The sequence below is a fragment of the Cherax quadricarinatus genome, chromosome 100 (assembly GCF_038502225.1).
Source record: "Cherax quadricarinatus isolate ZL_2023a chromosome 100, ASM3850222v1, whole genome shotgun sequence".
Taxonomy (NCBI): Eukaryota; Metazoa; Arthropoda; class Malacostraca; order Decapoda; family Parastacidae; genus Cherax; species Cherax quadricarinatus.
The window spans coordinates 6,736,666-6,754,805 of record NC_091391.1 but is presented as its reverse complement, the minus strand read 5'-3'; the positions used below and the strand labels follow the sequence as shown (position 1 = coordinate 6,754,805).

Sequence of the window (18,140 nt, the reverse complement as noted above, 5' to 3'; positions counted from 1 at the left end):
AACACAACCAATTACGTAAGTGTATTTTTGTAAGTGCTTTTATAAGTGTATTTTTGAGGGTTTGAAATGGACTAATCTAATTTACATTATTCCTAATGGGAATACATTCATTCGGTAAAGGCACTCGAACAGCCTTCTGGACTGAAGAAAGTTCGATATTTGAGGTTCCACTGTACTATTAAGACAGTTTAGATGTCACTCTAAATAGCTAATATCCCAAACTGTAGAAGATATTAACCAAAAGAACTGGCATTGTACTTCCCTCCTCCAGGACTCAAGTCCAGCTAACTGGTTTCCCTGAATCCCTTCAAACAATATTATCCTGCTTACACTCCAACAGCTCCTCAGGTCCCAAAAAGCATTCATTTCCATTCACTCCTCTCTAACACGATCACACATAAATATATGATAAAAAATAAATAAAAATTGTCATTGAGTTAATAAACAAATAATTACTGTAATTAAATACTACAACTGAGAAGTAAATAAATTAATACAAGTTTATTCTATCAATAAATTTACAGCACAAAAAACTAGTTTTATAGCACAATTGTAAAGTCAAAATATGATACATTGAGCCCTTGTAAAGTGAGTATCATCTGTAGTACACTCACGACTGTGCCAATGACAACATGATCAATGAGCTAGCAACAGTGAAAAAATGTGGAGTTCTCAAAGCTACAGAATCAACAGTGGAATGTTTGATGATATCCTCATTGCCCTGCTAATGTTTCCTGGCACAAGCAGATTTGATCACTTCAAGCATGTAAGTGATCCTGTGTGATGGAGTACAAATAGGAAACTGTCCTCTGTGATGATCAGTCAGGCAAGCATGGTGCAAGCATTACACAGAATACACAGTGTCATAGTCACATGATGTGTACAGGATAGTCCAGTATAAACAGCACCTCTGTTCCACCTGCCAATAACAATGGCCAGGACATGGAACATAATGAACTATGGCTCAATTTGAAGCCAACGAAAATGTTGAACACCGACAAGGTGCTGCATATGTGGGGCCCTCCTGTACTTAATACTGATCACTTTATTTAACACACCCGACAGCCACGAGGCACTAAACTACAGACCAGCATCACTGACATATATGGTATGCAAAATCATGGAGAAGATTATCAGGAGGAGAGTGGTGGAGCACCTAGAACAGAATAAGCTTATAAACGACAACCAGTAAGGATTCAGGGAAAGAAAATCCTGTGTCGCAAACCTACTGGAGTTTTAAGACAAGGTAACAGAAGTAAGACAAGAGAGAGAGAGGAGGGGGGGTATTTGCATTTTCTAGGACTGCAAGAAGGCCTTCGACACAGTTCCTCACAAGAGATTAGTGCAAAAGCTAGAGGATCAGGCACACATAACAGGAAGGGCACTGCAATGGATCAGAGAATACCTGACAGGGAGACAACAATATAACGGAACTAAATCATGTATTGGGGGATTAAATATAACAAAGCTAATCCATGTACTGGGTGTATTCATGTATTGGGGGTTTAAATATAAATACAAGAGCTAAATCATGTAAGTCAACTACAAAGAGGTAAGCCCAAGAGCTAGAGTACATCCCATCAACTTGAACAGGTAAGTACAAATAAATTTAGGTAATACCTCTACAAGTTCATGCAAAAATAATTAAACATCACTACATTTTATAGGTAGTAGGTTGGTAGACAGCAACCGCCCAGGGAGGCACTACCGTCCTGCCAAGTGAGTGTAAAAAGAAAGCCTGTAATTGTTTTACATGATGGTAGGATTGCTGGTGTCTTTTGTGTCTCATAAACATGCAAGATTTCAGGTACGCCTTGCTACTTCTACTTACACTTAGGTCACACTACACATACATGTACAAGCATATATATACACACCCCCTCTGGGTTTTCTTCTATTTTCTTTCTAGTTCTTGTTCTTGTTTATTTTCTCTTATCTCCATGGGGAAGTGGAATAGAATTCTTCCTCCGTAAGCTATGCGTGTTGTAAGAGGCAACTAAAATGCAGGGAGCAAGAGGCTAGTAACCCCTTCTCCTGTATATATTACTAAATTTGAAAGGAGAAACTTTTGTTTTTCCTTTTGGGCCACCCTGCTTCAGTGAGCCACCCCCGCCTCGGTGGGCCACCCCACCTCGGTGGGATACGGCTGGTACGTTGAAAGAAGATCACTACATTTATTGATATTTGTGGCTATCTAAACGCCTCTAACAAGACAGTAATAGTGTGAATGATGGTAAAAGTGTTTCATTCTTTGAGTTACCCTGTCTTGGTTGGAGATGGCCAGCCTTACCTTTGATATACCTTTCAAGAGTTTTGAGAGTTTCTCTGCTCTCTGAGCCCGGCTATGGGCCAGGCTCATCTGGTGCTTGCCTGGTCAACCAGGCTGTTGCTGCTGGAGGCCCGCTGTCCCACATATCCATCACAGCCTGGTTGTTCTGGCACCTGGTGAAGATACTTGTCCAGTTTCCTCTTGAAGGCTTCTACACTTGTTCCAGCTGTATTTCTGATATCTTCTAGTAAGATGATGAATAGTCTGGGACCCCGGATATTAATACAGTGTTCCCTTATTGTCCCCACCACATCCCTGCTCCTCACTGGGTTTATTTTACACTTCCTCCCATATCTCTCACTCCAGTATGTTGTTAGGCAGTGTGCAGATTTGGGACCAGGCCCTTGAGTACTTTCCAGGTATATTCTTCTTTCAACAAACCGGCCGTATCCCACCAAGGCAGGGTGGCCCAAAAAGAAAAACAAAAGTTTCCCTTTTTAAATTTAGTAATTTATACAGGAGAAGGGGTTACTAGCCCCTTGCTCCCGGCATTTTAGTCGCCTCTTGTAACAACACGCATGACTTACGGAGGAAGAATTCTGTTCCACTTCCCCATGGAGTTTCCAGGTATATATTATCATGTATCTCTCTCTCCTCCGCTCCAATGAGCACATGTTCAAGACTTGAAGGCGTTCCCAGTAGTTTAGGTGCTTTACTGGCTCAATGTGAGCCATAAACGATCTCTGTATTTGTTCCAGCTCCGATATTTCTCCTGCTTTGAACGAGGCCGTCAGCACTGAGCAATATTCTAAGTGAGGGAGTACTAGTGATTTGAAGTGTGTCACCATCAGCATTATTTCGCTTGTTTTGAAAGCTCTCAGTACCCACCCCATCATCTTCCTGGTTGTCGTGATCTTTGTCTTGTTATGGTCTTTAAAAGAAAGGTCAGCTGACATAATTATTCGCAGGTCTTTTACGTGTTCCTTACGCTCTATTTGGTGACCCTCTTTGAGTTTTGTATATAGTGTTCCTTTTGAGTTCTTCATTCTTTCCATACCCAAGCAGCTGGAACTTATCACCATTGAACGTCATGTTGTTCTGCACTGCCCACTGGAAAACCCCACTTATGTCTTCCTGTATTTTTTCAGTGTCCTCTACCAAAGTGACTTTCATGTTTATTTTAGTGTCATCTGCAAATGATAATACAAAAGTGTACCAGGTGGATATATATCAATGACAAACAATGCAATGCAAATTCATTACAAAAGTTTTTAAACTGTGACAAGAACAGTATGGGTAAAGACACTGTTGTTGAGGCCCTCTTAAACAGTGACAAGAACAGTATGGGTAATGACACTACCTATTGTTGAGGCCCTCTTAGGGTGACAAGAATAGTATGGGTAAGATACTACCTGCTGTTGAGGCCCTGTTAAATAGAGTGACAAGAACAGTATGGGTAGAGACACTACCTGTTGTCGAGGCCTTCTACCTTCTCCTGTAAGTTCATTATTTGCTTTCTCAAGACACGCTGTTCGCCTTCTAGCTCTTCCAATTTACTATCATCACAGCCGAGCTTCTCCAACTGAGCCTGAAAAAATATTAAGGACAATGCAAACACTGGCAGCTAAAATTTGTGAGCATTCTATGTAATATAAGTGCTCCTTGACTTACCATGAGGTTACATTCCGATGAACCCACTGTAAGTCGAAAACATCCTAAGTCAAATATGAACATGTGCTAAATAAATAAGTAAATAACTACTGTCATCTAGGTAGTAGGTTGGTAGAAAGCAACCACCCAGGGAGGTACTACTGTCCTGCCAAGTGAGTGTAAAACGGAAGCCTGTAATTGTTTTACACGATGGTAGGATTGCTGTTGTCTTTTTTTCAGTTTCATACACATGCAAGATTTCAGGTACATCTTGCTACTTCTACTTACACTTAGGTCACACTACACGTACATGTTTTTTTTTTTTTTCAACAAGTCGGCCGTCTCCCACCGAGGCAGGGTGACCCAAAAAAGAAAATCCCCAAAAAGAAAATACTTTCATCATCATTCAACACTTTCACCTCCCTCACACATATTCACTGTTTTTGCAGAGGTGCTCAGAACACAACAGTTTAGCAGCATATACGTATAAAGATACACAACATATCCCTCCAAACTGCTAACATCCCGAACCCCTCCTTTAGAGTGCAGGCATTGCACTTCCCATTTCCAGGACTCAAGTCTGGCTATATAAAAATAACTGGTTTCCTTGAATCCCTTCACTAAATATTACCCTGCTCACACTCCAACAGATCGTCAGGTCCCAAATACCATTCGTCTCCATTCACTCCTATCGAACATGCTCATGCACGCCTGCTGGAAGTCCAAGCCCCTCACCCACAAAACCTCCCTTACCTTTCGAGGACGACCCCTACCCTGCCTTCCTTCTCCTACGGATTTAAATGCTCTCCATGTCATTCTAGTTTGATCCATTCTCTCTAAATGACCAAACCACCTCAACAACCCCTCTTCAGCCCTCTGACTAATACTTTTATTAACTCCACACCTCCTAATTTCCACACTTCGAATTTTCTGCATAATATTTACACCGCACATTGCCCTTAGACAGGACATCTCCACTGCCTCCAACCGCCTCCTCGCTGCTGCATTCACAATCCAAGCTTCACACCCATATAAGAGTGTTGGTACCACTATACTTTCATACATTCCCTTCTTTGCCTCCATAGATAACATTTTTTGACTCCACATATACCTCAATGCACCACTCACCTTTTTTCCCTCATCAATTCTATGATTAACCTCATCCTTCATAAATCCATCCACCGACACATCAACTCCCAAGTATCTGAAAACATTCACTTCTACCATACTCCTCCTCCCCAATTTGATATCCAATTTTTCTTTATCTAAATAATTTGATACCCTCATCACCTTACTCTTTTCTATGTTCACTTTCAACTTTCTACCTTTACACACACTCCCAAACTCATCCACTAACCTTTGCAAATTTTTCTTTAGAATCTCCCATACATGTACATGTACAAGCATATATATACACACACCCCTCAGGGTTTTCTATTTTCTTTCTAGTTCTTGTTCTTGTTTATTTCCTCTTACCTCCATGGGTAAGTGGAACAGAATTCTTCCTCCGTAAGCCATGCGTGTTGTAAGAGGCGCCTAAAATGCAGGGAGCAAGGGGCTAGTAACCCCTTCTCCTGTACATATTACTAAATGTAAAAGGAGAAACTTTCGTTTTTCCTTTTGGGCCACCTCGCCTCAGTGGGATACGGCCAGTGTGTTGAAAGAAGAAAGAAAGAACTACTGTCACTGAATAAGTAAACAAATAAATAATTACTGTAACTAACTAAATACCAATATCGAAAAGTAAATACGTACAGGACGACCTCACTTATACAGCAGGTTAGGTTCTGGGCTACTGATATTCCTCTACGTCCCATCATATCCTCTAGAGGTTCTGTCTCTTATTCTCTTGCTTCTTGGCTGGCCAAAACCTTCACCCACTTTCTTGGTACTTTTTCTCCTGCCCACCTTCATCACTCTCAAGACTTCATCGAAAGTGTTCGCTCTCTCCCGAATTGTAAGATGCTTAGTCTCGACGTTGAGTCCCTCTTCACTAATGTCCCTCTTGATGATGTCCTTAATTTTCTCAGACAGAAGGCCAATGAAGGGTTACTTCATCTCCCTATACCTGCTAATGTCTTTCTTGATTTTACCAGCCTTTGTGTGGACACTAATTCCTTTTCCTTCCAAGGCAAATATTATTCTCAAACCTTCAGTGTTGCTATGGGCTCTCCTCTATTTCCTGTTCTTGCTAATTTCTATATGGAATACTATTGATATGCGCCCTTCACTCTAGTTCCACTATGTAGATGACATCTTTGCTCTTTGGCCTCATGACTCTAGTCTCTTTCAACCATTTTTTGATGCCCTTAATAATCTTGCCCCTTCCATTAAGTTTAAAGTTGAATGGGAATCTAATTCCTTGCTTCCTTTCCTTGACGTTCATGTCCACCGTTCAGATGCAGGCTTTGCTTTTTTCGTGTACCGCAAGCCTATGCACAGTGGCATGTACATTCACTACTTTTCTTATCATGCTTCCTCTGTCATGAAAAGTGTTCTCATCTCCCTCTTTCTCCGTGCTTTCCGCATTTGTGATACTCAGTTCCTTGAATCAGAAATTTGCACTCTTCGTAATTCATTTTCCTGTCTTGCCTACCCTTACCATTTCATAGACTCTGCCTTCTCACATGCTAAACGGACTTTCTTCTCTCCCAAACTCTCTACTCCTGGGAATTCTCTGGTCCTCTGCCTTCCCTATATCTCCAGTCTTTCTAATCTCAACAACTCTCTCTGTTCCTTAGACATCAAACTTACTTTTCGTCAGACAAACACTCTTCACACCTATCTAGTTCATACCTCTCCTCCCTCTATAGATTCTCCAGGTGTCTACTCTATTTCGTGTTCCTCTTGTCCTCTTCAGTACATACTTTGGAGAAACTGGCCATTCTCTTTCTGACAGACTCAGGGAGCACAAAAGTAGTGTTAGGCTTGCCAACACCAACACCGCACTTTCTGCCATGTCAGAGATCACAGTCATCCTATTGACTGGTCTTCTGCTAAAACTGTCTACCCTACATCTAACTTTCACAGTCGCAGTCTGGTTGAATCCTCCCTTATACACAACTTCTCCTATAAATGAATACAAGTTACAGACTAGCTGGCTTCATGCTGGGTAATTATCTTAAGTTTCATCTCCAAAGCAATTGCTTTTGCACCATCATAAATTTTGAAATATCACAAGTCAAATCATCATAAGTCAAGGAGCACCTGTATTTGTAAACAAATCTGAATACATCAGAACTAGGTGTTAAATGTTAATTTGTCATCTCATAAAGGCAGGAAATAACTAATGTGGTGATCAAAGAAAAAATTATTGCCTTGGGTATCTGGTCCATTACTATTATTTTTCCCCCTCTGTGTTCCTGTTCCTACCCTCTGTGGGCCCTTAGCTCCCTTGCAGTGCTCTTAGTCTTTGATTCCAAGCCTAACCTCCATAGTGGGAAAATTTATGGAATCAATAATTGCTGAGGCAGTTCGTAGCCACCTTGAAAAGCATAAATTAATCAACGAATCTCAGCATGGTTTTACAAAGGGGCGTTCCTGCCTTACGAATTTATTAACTTTTTTCACTAAGGTATTTGAGGAGGTAGATCATGGTAATGAATATGATATTGTGTATATGGACTTCAGTAAGGCTTTTGACAAGGTCCCACATCAGAGACTATTGAGGAAAATTAAGGCACATGGAATAGGAGGAGAAATTTTTCCTGGATAGAGGCATGGTTGACAAATAGGCAGCAGAGAGTTTGCATAAATGGGGAGAAATCAGAGTGGGGAAGCGTCACGAGCGGTGTTCCACAGGGGTCAGTGTTGGGCCCCCTGCTGTTCACAATCTACATAAACAACATAGATGAGGGCATAAAGAGCGACATCGGCAAGTTTGCCGATGACACCAAAATAGGCCGTCGAATTCATTCTGACGAGGACATTCGAGCACTCCAGGAAGATTTGAATAGACTGATGCAGTGGTCGGAGAGGTGGCAGATGCAGTTTAATATAGACAAATGCAAAGTTCTAAATATTGGACAGGACAATAACCATGCCACATATAAACTAAATAATGTAGATCTTAATATTACGGATTGCGAAAAAGATTTAGGAGTTCTGGTTAGCAGTAATCTGAAACCAAGACAACAGTGCATAAGTGTTCGCAATAAAGCTAATAGAAACCTTGGCTTCATATCAAGAAGCATAAATAATAGGAGTCCTCAGGTTGTTCTTCAACTCTATACATCCTTGGTTAGGCCTCATTTAGATTATGCTGCACAGTTTTGGTCACCGTATTACAGAATGGATATAAATTCTCTGGAAAATGTACAAAGGAGGATGACAAAGTTGATCCCATGTATCAGAAACCTTCCCTATGAGGATAGACTAAGGGCCCTGAATCTGCACTCTCTAGAAAGACGTAGAATTAGGGGGGATATGATTGAGGTGTATAAATGGAAGACAGGAATAAATAAAGGGGATGTAAATAGTGTGCTGAAAATATCTAGCCTAGACAGGACTCGCAGCAATGGTTTTAAGTTGGAAAAAATCAGATTCAGGAAGGATATAGGAAAGTACTGGTTTGGTAATAGAGTTGTGGATGAGTGGAACAAACTCCCGAGTACAGTTATAGAGGCCAGAACGTTGTGTAGCTTTAAAAATAGGTTGGATAAATACATGAGTGGATGTGGGTGGGTGTGAGTTGGACCTGATAGCTTGTGCTACCAGGTCGGTTGCCGTGTTCCTCCCTTAAGTCAATGTGACCTGACCTGACTAGGTTGGGTGCATTGGCTTAAGCCGGTAGGAGACTTGGACCTGCCTCGCATGGGCCAGTAGGCCTTCTGCAGTGTTCCTTCGTTCTTATGTTCTTAAAAAGAAAAAAAAAAAAAAGGTTTAATACTCCCGCCGTCTCCCACCGAGGTAGGGTGACCCAAAAAAGTGTAAACACTCTCACCATCACTCATTCCATCACTGTCTTGCCAGAGGTGTGCCAATATTACAGGTCAAAACTGCAAATACCCCTCCCCCCTCGCTCGGAGTAAAGGCACTGTACTTCCCAGCTCTAGTACTTAAGTGGAGCAGGACGGCTATATATAGGCAGGAAGAGGTGGTGGTAGTAGTACAAGAATGGTAAATAATACCAACAAGATGAAATTAAGACACATGCGCAACACCCGGGCATCTCTGTCGTAGACGTTTCGCTATCCAGCCAGCCACTGGATGGCGAAACGTCCACAACAAAGACACCCAGACGCCGCACATGTTCTGCCCCCTTCCTTCTCCCACTTCCTGAAAACCAACCCACTGGGCACTCCCTTTCCTGATCATGCCCGTCTCCTACTTCAACAGCTCATTCTTTCTACTAAATCACAGGTTGAAGATACCTTCTTTACTTTCCGTCAACGTCAACGTGCTCTCTTTGCGGCTCTACCACAAGATCTCTGTAACCTTCTCTCTACCACTGCCTTTGACACTGCTCGCCTGAATACATAAATTCATTCTTCCAAACTACAGAATAAACTTCAACATCTCATCTCAGCTAGCCCTTGGTCTAAATTCTCCCTCACTGTGTTACTAACCTGTCTTCTGTCTCACTCTCTCAGTATGAGCTTGAACTTCTTGGTTTTGGCCTTTCCTTTGCCACTTCGCCTACTCCTCGCGCTGGTATTGCCCTGATTAGCTCTTTTGATTCCTTTCGTCAATCTCGCTCCCGTAATCTTCCTGACTTGTCCACTTTTCGTGGCGCTCTCCTTCCTGCTCTTGTTAGTCTGTTTTCTAAGAACCACCACCTTCCGTGCCGTTACCAACTTTCTTCTCTTAAATCCAACACTAACATTGTCATACTATCTTCTGACAAAAGTAATTCGGTAGTTATCCTTGATCGCGAGGATTACCTCTGTAAAGCTGATGTTTTGCTCTCTGACTCACGTACCTACACTCCTCTCGTTTCCAACCCTCTTGATCGCATCAAGAGAACTTTCAACAAGAAACTAAGGACTCTCTCCGATCTCTGTCCTCCTGACTTTGACCTTGTTCAATGGTTTCGTGTCATCTGTCCCTCTCTTCCCTATTTCTATGGCCTTCCCAAAACTCATAAACCTGATATTCCTCTTCGTCCTATCATATCCTCTAGAGGTTCTGTCTCTTATTCTCTTGCTTCTTGGCTGGCCAAAACCCTCACTCCCTTTCTTGGTACTTTTTCTCCTGCCCACCTCCGTCACTCTCAAGACTTCATTGAACGGGTTCGCTCTCTCCCTACCTGTAAGATGCTTAGTCTTGATGTTGAGTCCCTCTTGATGATGTCCTTGATTTCCTTAGAGAGAAGGCCCATGAAGGGTTTCTACATCTCCCTATACCTACTGATGTCTTTCTTGATCTTATCCGCCTCTGTGTGGACTCTAATTCCTTTTCCTTCCAAGGGAAATATTATTCTCAAACCTTCGGTGTCACTATGGGCTCTCCTCTCTCTCCTGTCCTTGCTAATCTTTACATGGAATACTTCGAGACTGTTCTTCTTCCTACCATCGATGTGCGACCTTCACTCTGGCTCCGCTATGTGGATGACATCTTTGCTCTGTGGCCTCATGACTCCAGTCTCTTCCAACCTTTTCTTGAAGCTCTTAATAATCTTGCCCCTTCCATTAAGTTTAAAGCTGAATGGGAATCTAATTCCTTGCTTCCTTTCCTTGATGTCCATGTCCACCGCTCAGATACAGGTTTTTCCTTTTCCGTTTACCGAAAACCTATGCACAGTGGCATGTAGATTCACTACTTTTCCTATCATGCTTCCCCTGTCAAGAAAAGTGTTTTTATCTCCCTCTTTCTCCATGCCCTCTGCATCTGTGATCCTCACTTCCTTCCAGCAGAAATTTCCACTCTTCATAATTCGTTTTCCCGTCTTGGCTACCCTTCCCATTTCATAGACTCTGCCCTCTCACGTGCTAAACATAATTTCTTCTCTCCCAAACTCTCTACTCCTGGGAACTCTTCTATCCTCTGCCTTCCCTACATTCCCGGTCTTTCTTTTATTTTTTTTTTATTATCACACCGGCCGATTCCCACCAAGGCAGGGTGGCCCGAAAAAGAAAAACTTTCACCATCATTCACTCCATCACTGTCTTGCCAGAAGGGTGCTTTACACTACAGTTTTTAAACTGCAACATTAACACCCCTCCTTCAGAGTGCAGGCACTGTACTTCCCATCTCCAGGACTCAAGTCCGGCCTGCCGGTTTCCCTGAATCCCTTCATAAATGTTACTTTGCTCACACTCCAACAGCACGTCAAGTATTAAAAACCATTTGTCTCCATTCACTCCTATCAAACACGCTCACGCATGCCTGCTGGAAGTCCAAGCCCCTCGCACACAAAACCTCCTTTACCCCCTCCCTCCAACCCTTCCTAGGCCGACCCCTACCCCGCCTTCCTTCCACTACAGACTGATACACTCTTGAAGTCATTCTGTTTCGCTCCATTCTCTCTACATGTCCGAACCACCTCAACAACCCTTCCTCAGCCCTCTGGACAACAGTTTTGGTAATCCCGCACCTCCTCCTAACTTCCAAACTACGAATTCTCTGCATTATATTCACACCACACATTGCCCTCAGACACGACATCTCCACTGCCTCCAGCCTTCTCCTCGCTGCAACATTCATCACCCACGCTTCACACCCATATAAGAGCGTTGGTAAAACTATACTCTCATACATTCCCCTCTTTGCCTCCAAGGACAAAGTTCTTTGTCTCCACAGACTCCTAAGTGCACCACTCACTCTTTTTCCCTCATCAATTCTATGATTCACCTCATCTTTCATAGACCCATCCGCTGACACGTCCACTCCCAAATATCTGAATACGTTCACCTCCTCCATACTCTCTCCCTCCAATCTGATATTCAATCTTTCATCACCTAATCTTTTTGTTATCCTCATAACCTTACTCTTTCCTGTATTCACCTTTAATTTTCTTCTTTTGCACACCCTACCAAATTCATCCACCAATCTCTGCAACTTCTCTTCAGAATCTCCCAAGAGCACAGTGTCATCAGCAAAGAGCAGCTGTGACAACTCCCACTTTGTGTGTGATTCTTTATCTTTTAACTCCACGCCTCTTGCCAAGACCCTCGCATTTACTTCTCTTACAACCCCATCTATAAATATATTAAACAACCACGGTGACATCACACATCCTTGTCTAAGGCCTACTTTTACTGGGAAAAAATTTCCCTCTTTCCTACATACTCTAACTTGAGCCTCACTATCCTCGTAAAAACTCTTCACTGCTTTCAGTAACCTACCTCCTACACCATACACTTGCAACATCTGCCACATTGCCCCCCTATCCACCCTGTCATACGCCTTTTCCAAATCCATAAATGCCACAAAGACCTCTTTAGCCTTATCTAAATACTGTTCACTTATATGTTTCACTGTAAACACCTGGTCCACACACCCCCTACCTTTCCTAAAGCCTCCTTGTTCATCTGCTATCCTATTCTCCGTCTTACTCTTAATTCTTTCAATTATAACTCTACCATACACTTTACCAGGTACACTCAACAGACTTATCCCCCTATAATTTTTGCACTCTCTTTTATCCCCTTTGCCTTTATACAAAGGAACTATGCATGCTCTCTGCCAATCCCTAGGTACCTTACCCTCTTCCATACATTTATTAAATAATTGCACCAACCACTCCAAAACTATATCCCCACCTGCTTTTAACATTTCTATCTTTATCCCATCAATCCCGGCTGCCTTACCCCCTTTCATTTTACCTACTGCCTCACGAACTTCCCCCACACTCACAACTGGCTCTTCCTCACTCCTACAAGATGTTATTCCTCCTTGCCCTATACACGAAATCACAGCTTCCCGGTCTTTCTAATCTCAACAATTCTCTCCATCCCTTAGACATCAAGCTTACCTTCCACCAGACTAACACTCTTCACACTAATCTCGTTCATACCTCTCCTCCCTCTACAGATGTTCCTGGTGTCTACTCTATTTCTTGCTCCTCCTGTCCTCTTCAATACTTCGGAGAAACTGGTTGATCTCTTTCTGACAGACTTAGGGAGCACAAAAATAGTGTTAGGCTTGCCGACACTAACAATGCTCTTTTCTGTCACGTCAGAGATCATAGCCATCCTATTGAATGGTCTTCTGCTAAAACTGTCTTCCCTACTTCCAACTCGAACAGTCACCGTCTAGTTGAATCCTCTCTAATACACAACTTTCCTTGTATGAATCTTAGCCCTGGCTTCGTCTCTGTAGATGCCTTCCTCTCCCACTACATTGTAAAATGCTCCAAACTTCAGAACACCCGTGACTTAACCTGACTCCTCATTTTTTCTTTTTCTTTTTCTTCTTCTCCCTCTTCCCCTTTCCTCTTTCCTTTTTCTCCTCTGGGTTGTCTTTCTCTCTTCTGTCTCGTGTTTCAGTTCCTTCTTCATTTACTTCACCACTTCCCCTTTCACGCACCTCTGTGTTCTTGCTCTCCCTGTGGGCACCTAGCTCCCTTGCAGTACTCCCCTTCCTTTGCATTTGACTGGCTCGTCCTCCTTATTCCCCACTTCTACCACTACCACTACTACTACCTCTTCTTCTACTACTACTACTACTGATGAAATTAAGACACATGTGCGGCATCTGGGTGTCTTTGTTGTGGACGTTTCGCCATCCAGTAGCTGGCTGGATGGCGAAACGTCTACGATAGAGATGCCCAGGTGTTGCGCATGTGTCTTAATTTCATCTTGTCGGTATTATTTACCATTCTTGTACTACTACTACTACTACCACCACCACCTCTTCCTGCCTATATATAGCCGTCCTGCTCCACTTCTGGTTAGTGCGACTTTGTAAATGGTCCAAGTCGGACCGAAATGTCGTCGTAAGCTTCTCTCTTTTATGTGCGGGTTATTTGTGTATCGTTCCAGTCACGGTATTGTGCCTTTTTTTATTCGTTATTTCTAGTACTTAAATCTGGCTACCCAGTTTCCCTGAATCTCTTCATAAATGTTACTTTGCTCACACTCCAACAGCATATCAAGTCATAAAAACCACTTACTATTATCTAACATGCTGACACATGCTTGCTGAAAGTCTAAGCCCCTTGAACACAAAACCACCTATACCTCTCTCTCCAATGCGAGAGGAAAGTTCAGTTTATATGCTAAAATATTAAAAACTGGATTACCTGTGGTGAATCTGATCATATTCTGCTAACTCAAACTACTGTAATTTAGTATGACATGGTACGTATATGGTCCAAGTCAGACTGAAATGTTGTCATACACTTCTCTCTCCTAAGAGTGGGTTATTTATGTAGAGTAATTTGCCCAAGAAGATTTATGTTAGCATTGCAAAATTAAGAGACACAGAAGGATGAGTTCGGGAGGGCGTGTAAAGAAAGTTGAAGCTGAACATAGGTAAGAATAAGGTGATGAGGGTATCAAACAAGTTAGGTAGAGAAAAATTGGATATCACATTGGAGGGAGAGAGTATGGAAGAAGTGAATGTGTTCAGATATTTGGGAGTTGACTTGAAGGATGAGGTTAACCACAGAATTGAAGGAAAAAAGGTGAGTGCTGCTTTGAGGTATCTGAGACAAAAAACTTTATCCATGGAGGCAAAGAAGGGAATATAAAAGAGCACAGTGGTGCCAACACACATATATGGGTGTGAAGCATGGGTTGTAAATGTTACAGCAAAGAGGAGGCTGGAGGCAGTGGAGATGTTATGTCTAAGGGCAATGTGTGGTGTAAATATGCTGAGAATTCGTAGTGTGGAAATTAGGAGGAGGTGTGGAGGGGAGGTGTGAAGAGGATAGAGCAAAATAGAATGACTTGGAGGGTGTATAAATTTGTAGTGGAGGGGAGGAGGGGTAGGGGTCATCCTAGGAAAGGCTTGAGGTAGGGGGTAAAACAGGTTTTGTGTGCAAGGGGCCTGGACATGCAGCAGGCATGTGTGGGTATATTAGATAGGAGTGAATGGAGACAAATGGCTTTTGGGACTTGACAAGCTGTTGGAGAGTGAGCAGAGGAATATTTTGTGAAGGGATTCCGAGGGGTTTGGGACAGTGGCTGTTTGGAGTGACATCTAAACTGTCATATCTGGGCACTTTTGCAAAGACAGTGATTGTGTGAATGATGGTAAAAGTGTTTCTTTCTCTTTTGGGTCACCCTGCCTCAGTGGCAGGTGGCCAGCGTGTTAAAAAGATAAGATATTTAACAAATACATTAGAAGAGAGACTTTATGGTATTAACATACATTGACATTATAATGTCAAAGCATCACAGGGAGTTACACAAGATTACAGTTTTAATACAGCTGACTGAATGGAGACACTCGATATGCTTGAAATTTTGGAATGGAACTTTTTCAATTTAGAGATTTACTTCCTTTGTATTAAACTTACTTGAAGACTGACTACTGTATTAACCCCTTCAGGGTCAACAGGCCCTTTCCCAGACTTGCTCTCAGGGTCGACAAATTTAAAAAAAAAAAAAAAAAAAAAAAAAAAAATCTTATGAAAAGATAGACAATCTTTTCCTGATCATAATGACACCAAAAGTATGAAATTTGATGGAAAACTTACGGAATTATGCTCTCGTGAAGTTAGCGGTCTCGACGATGTCAATGCATCGGCGATTTTGCCCACTTTGAGCCCTATTTTCGGCCAATTCCAGTGTACTAGTCGACAAAAATCATAATTATTTCGCTAGAACTCCCTTTTTTCTATCGAATGAGTACAAGAAACCACCCATTTACCGATTTCAACTATCCAATAAGTGGTCAGAATTTAGCAATTTTGCCAATTTCACACAAATTTCAAAAAATGCCAATTTCCAAATAGGGTTCAGAATAAACAAGACAGACATTCCTGGCACTAAAATAACATTTCTTCTGTCCATTATTCACATCCCAATGCCCCTCTTACATTCTTTTGCTTTCCACTTTGAATTTTTCTCACAAAAAATAGAAGATTTACTGCTATGCAGACTACTGCATTGGTGTAGAAATGGTATAAATAATATCGGCGCACTTGTGAAAGAATATGAGACTCACCAGTTGATGTGTATCGGACGCTTAGCATTTGTTTACTTTTGAACTTTGGCAAAAATCAAAGATTTCTGCTACTTTGAGTTCAATTTCAAGGTACTTTTCATTGTAAAACCAATCAAAATCATCTCAATTTCTGTAATATGTCTTCAATTTTATAAAATGAGACCAGGAAAACTAGAATATCATCATAAATACCATACAAAAATACAGTGCAAAGTTGCTGTTTTAAACCAAAAACACTGTCAAAGTTTTTTTTTTCCTCATTACACACTGTGTGCTGCAGGATTTTTTTTATACTGCACACACTAACGACATAGACCCATTCTTTCATATGTAGGCCCACCAGCTTTCTCTCACTAGATCTGAGGGTGCTAGAATTTAGGTGCACTAGTACGTCAAAAACCCTTGTGCGTAAGCCGTACTAGTACGCCAGAAACACTGAAAGGGTTAAACTTACTTGAAGACTTACTACTTCTGTATTAAACTTACTTGAAGATTTACTACTTCTGTATTAAACTTACTTGAAGATTTACTACTTCTGTATTAAACTTACATGAAGACTTACTACTTCTGTACAAACTTACTTGAAGAACTTTAACTTCATTCTCCATTTTCTCAAGGAGAGATTTATCCTTTACATATTCAGCAGCAGTTCTCTTCATTTCTTTTTGTTTCTCTTTCAATTCCTCTTCACTATGTTTTAATTTCATTTCAGCCTGTTTTGTTGCCGTTTTTGCTTCTGTGATACTGGCTTTAGTATCTGTAAAGGAATTGATAATAAAAATAAGAAAAAAAGCCATCTCCCACCAAGGCTGGAGTGCCCAAAAATGACAACACATTCACCATCATTCATTCAAATGCTGACTTATGAGAAGTCTGCTAACATTACACTCAGTTTACCCAGTGATTACAACATTCCTATCCTTCCTTCAGAGTGCCAGCACTCTTAAGTTTATAAAATAATAAGTAATCATGAAAAGAATTTGTGAAAGTAATGTGAACATGATAATATGAAAAAAATACCCAATGAAGGGCAAACAGTTTATATCACCATCCACACAAGTGCTTTCTCTGAGAATGTGGCATTTTCCCCAGGAACTTTTTATGGTTAGTCCACAGCACTTACTCATCAGCTGTTCTTGTAGGGTTGCATCCTCTCCATCCCCTGCAGAGTACATTCCCGAGCTGATTGCCTGTAGCCTCTTCTCTGCAGCAACCAGGGCATCATTATCTTTTTGGTCCTGTGCTCGCATTTTATCAAAAGTTCCTTGCAGTTTATCACTTTCTTTCCTTTTGCTTTCCAGAGCTTTGATATCCTGTAGCAATAAAATGCAAACATTATGGTTAACAAAATAATGCAATGATTCAACTATTTTTTTTTTAACACACTGGATGTATCCTACCAAGGCAAGATGATCAGAAAAAGAAACACTTCCACCATCATTCAAACTATCATTGTCTTTCCAGAGGTGTGCAGATATGAGTTTACATATAACCTTCAAACAGCAAATATCCCAAACCCCTCCTTTAGAGTGCAGGCACTATATTTCCCACCTCCAGGACTCAAGTCCAGAGTGAGTGGAAACAAATGATTCTTGGGATCTAATGAGCTGATGGAGTGTGAACAAGGTAATATTTTGTGAAGGGATTCAGGATACTGGCAGTTTGGAGGGATATGTTGTGTATCTTTATATGTGTATGCTTCTAAACTGTTGTATTCTGAGTGCCTCTGCAAAAACAGTGATAATGTGCAAGTGTGGTGAAAGTGTTGAATGATGATGAAAGTATTTTCTTTTTGAGGATTTTCTTTCTTTTTTGGGTCACCCTGCCTCGGTGGGAGAAGGCCGACTTGTTGAAAAAAAAAAAAAAAATTCAGGATTCGACTAATTATTTGATAATAATAATAATAATAATAATAATAATAATAATAATAATAATAATAATAATAATAATAATAATGGTTGTTTAATATATTTATAGATGGGGTTGTAAAGGAAGTAAATGCTAGGGTTTTCGGGAGAGGGGTGGGATTAAATTTTGGGGAATCAAATTCAAAATGGGAATTGACACAGTTACTTTTTGCTGATGATACTGTGCTTATGGGAGATTCTAAAGAAAAATTGCAAAGGTTAGTGGATGAGTTTGGGAATGTGTGTAAAGGTAGAAAGCT

General features: G+C 41.3%; 1 protein-coding gene across 2 annotated transcripts in view; it reads right to left on the bottom strand.

Annotated features, from left to right (window-relative positions):
• SMC2 (structural maintenance of chromosomes 2) overlaps positions 1-18,140 on the bottom strand; it is a 103,198-nt gene that overhangs the window by 49,916 nt on the left and 35,142 nt on the right. For both annotated transcript variants that reach the window (XM_070079628.1, XM_070079629.1), the window contains exons 9-11: positions 17,097-17,286; positions 16,555-16,730; positions 3,739-3,857 (exon numbers count right to left, since the gene is read on the bottom strand). In XM_070079628.1, coding sequence (XP_069935729.1) covers positions 3,739-3,857; positions 16,555-16,730; positions 17,097-17,286 — 485 coding nt within the window. The remainder of the gene's footprint in view (positions 1-3,738; positions 3,858-16,554; positions 16,731-17,096; positions 17,287-18,140) is intronic.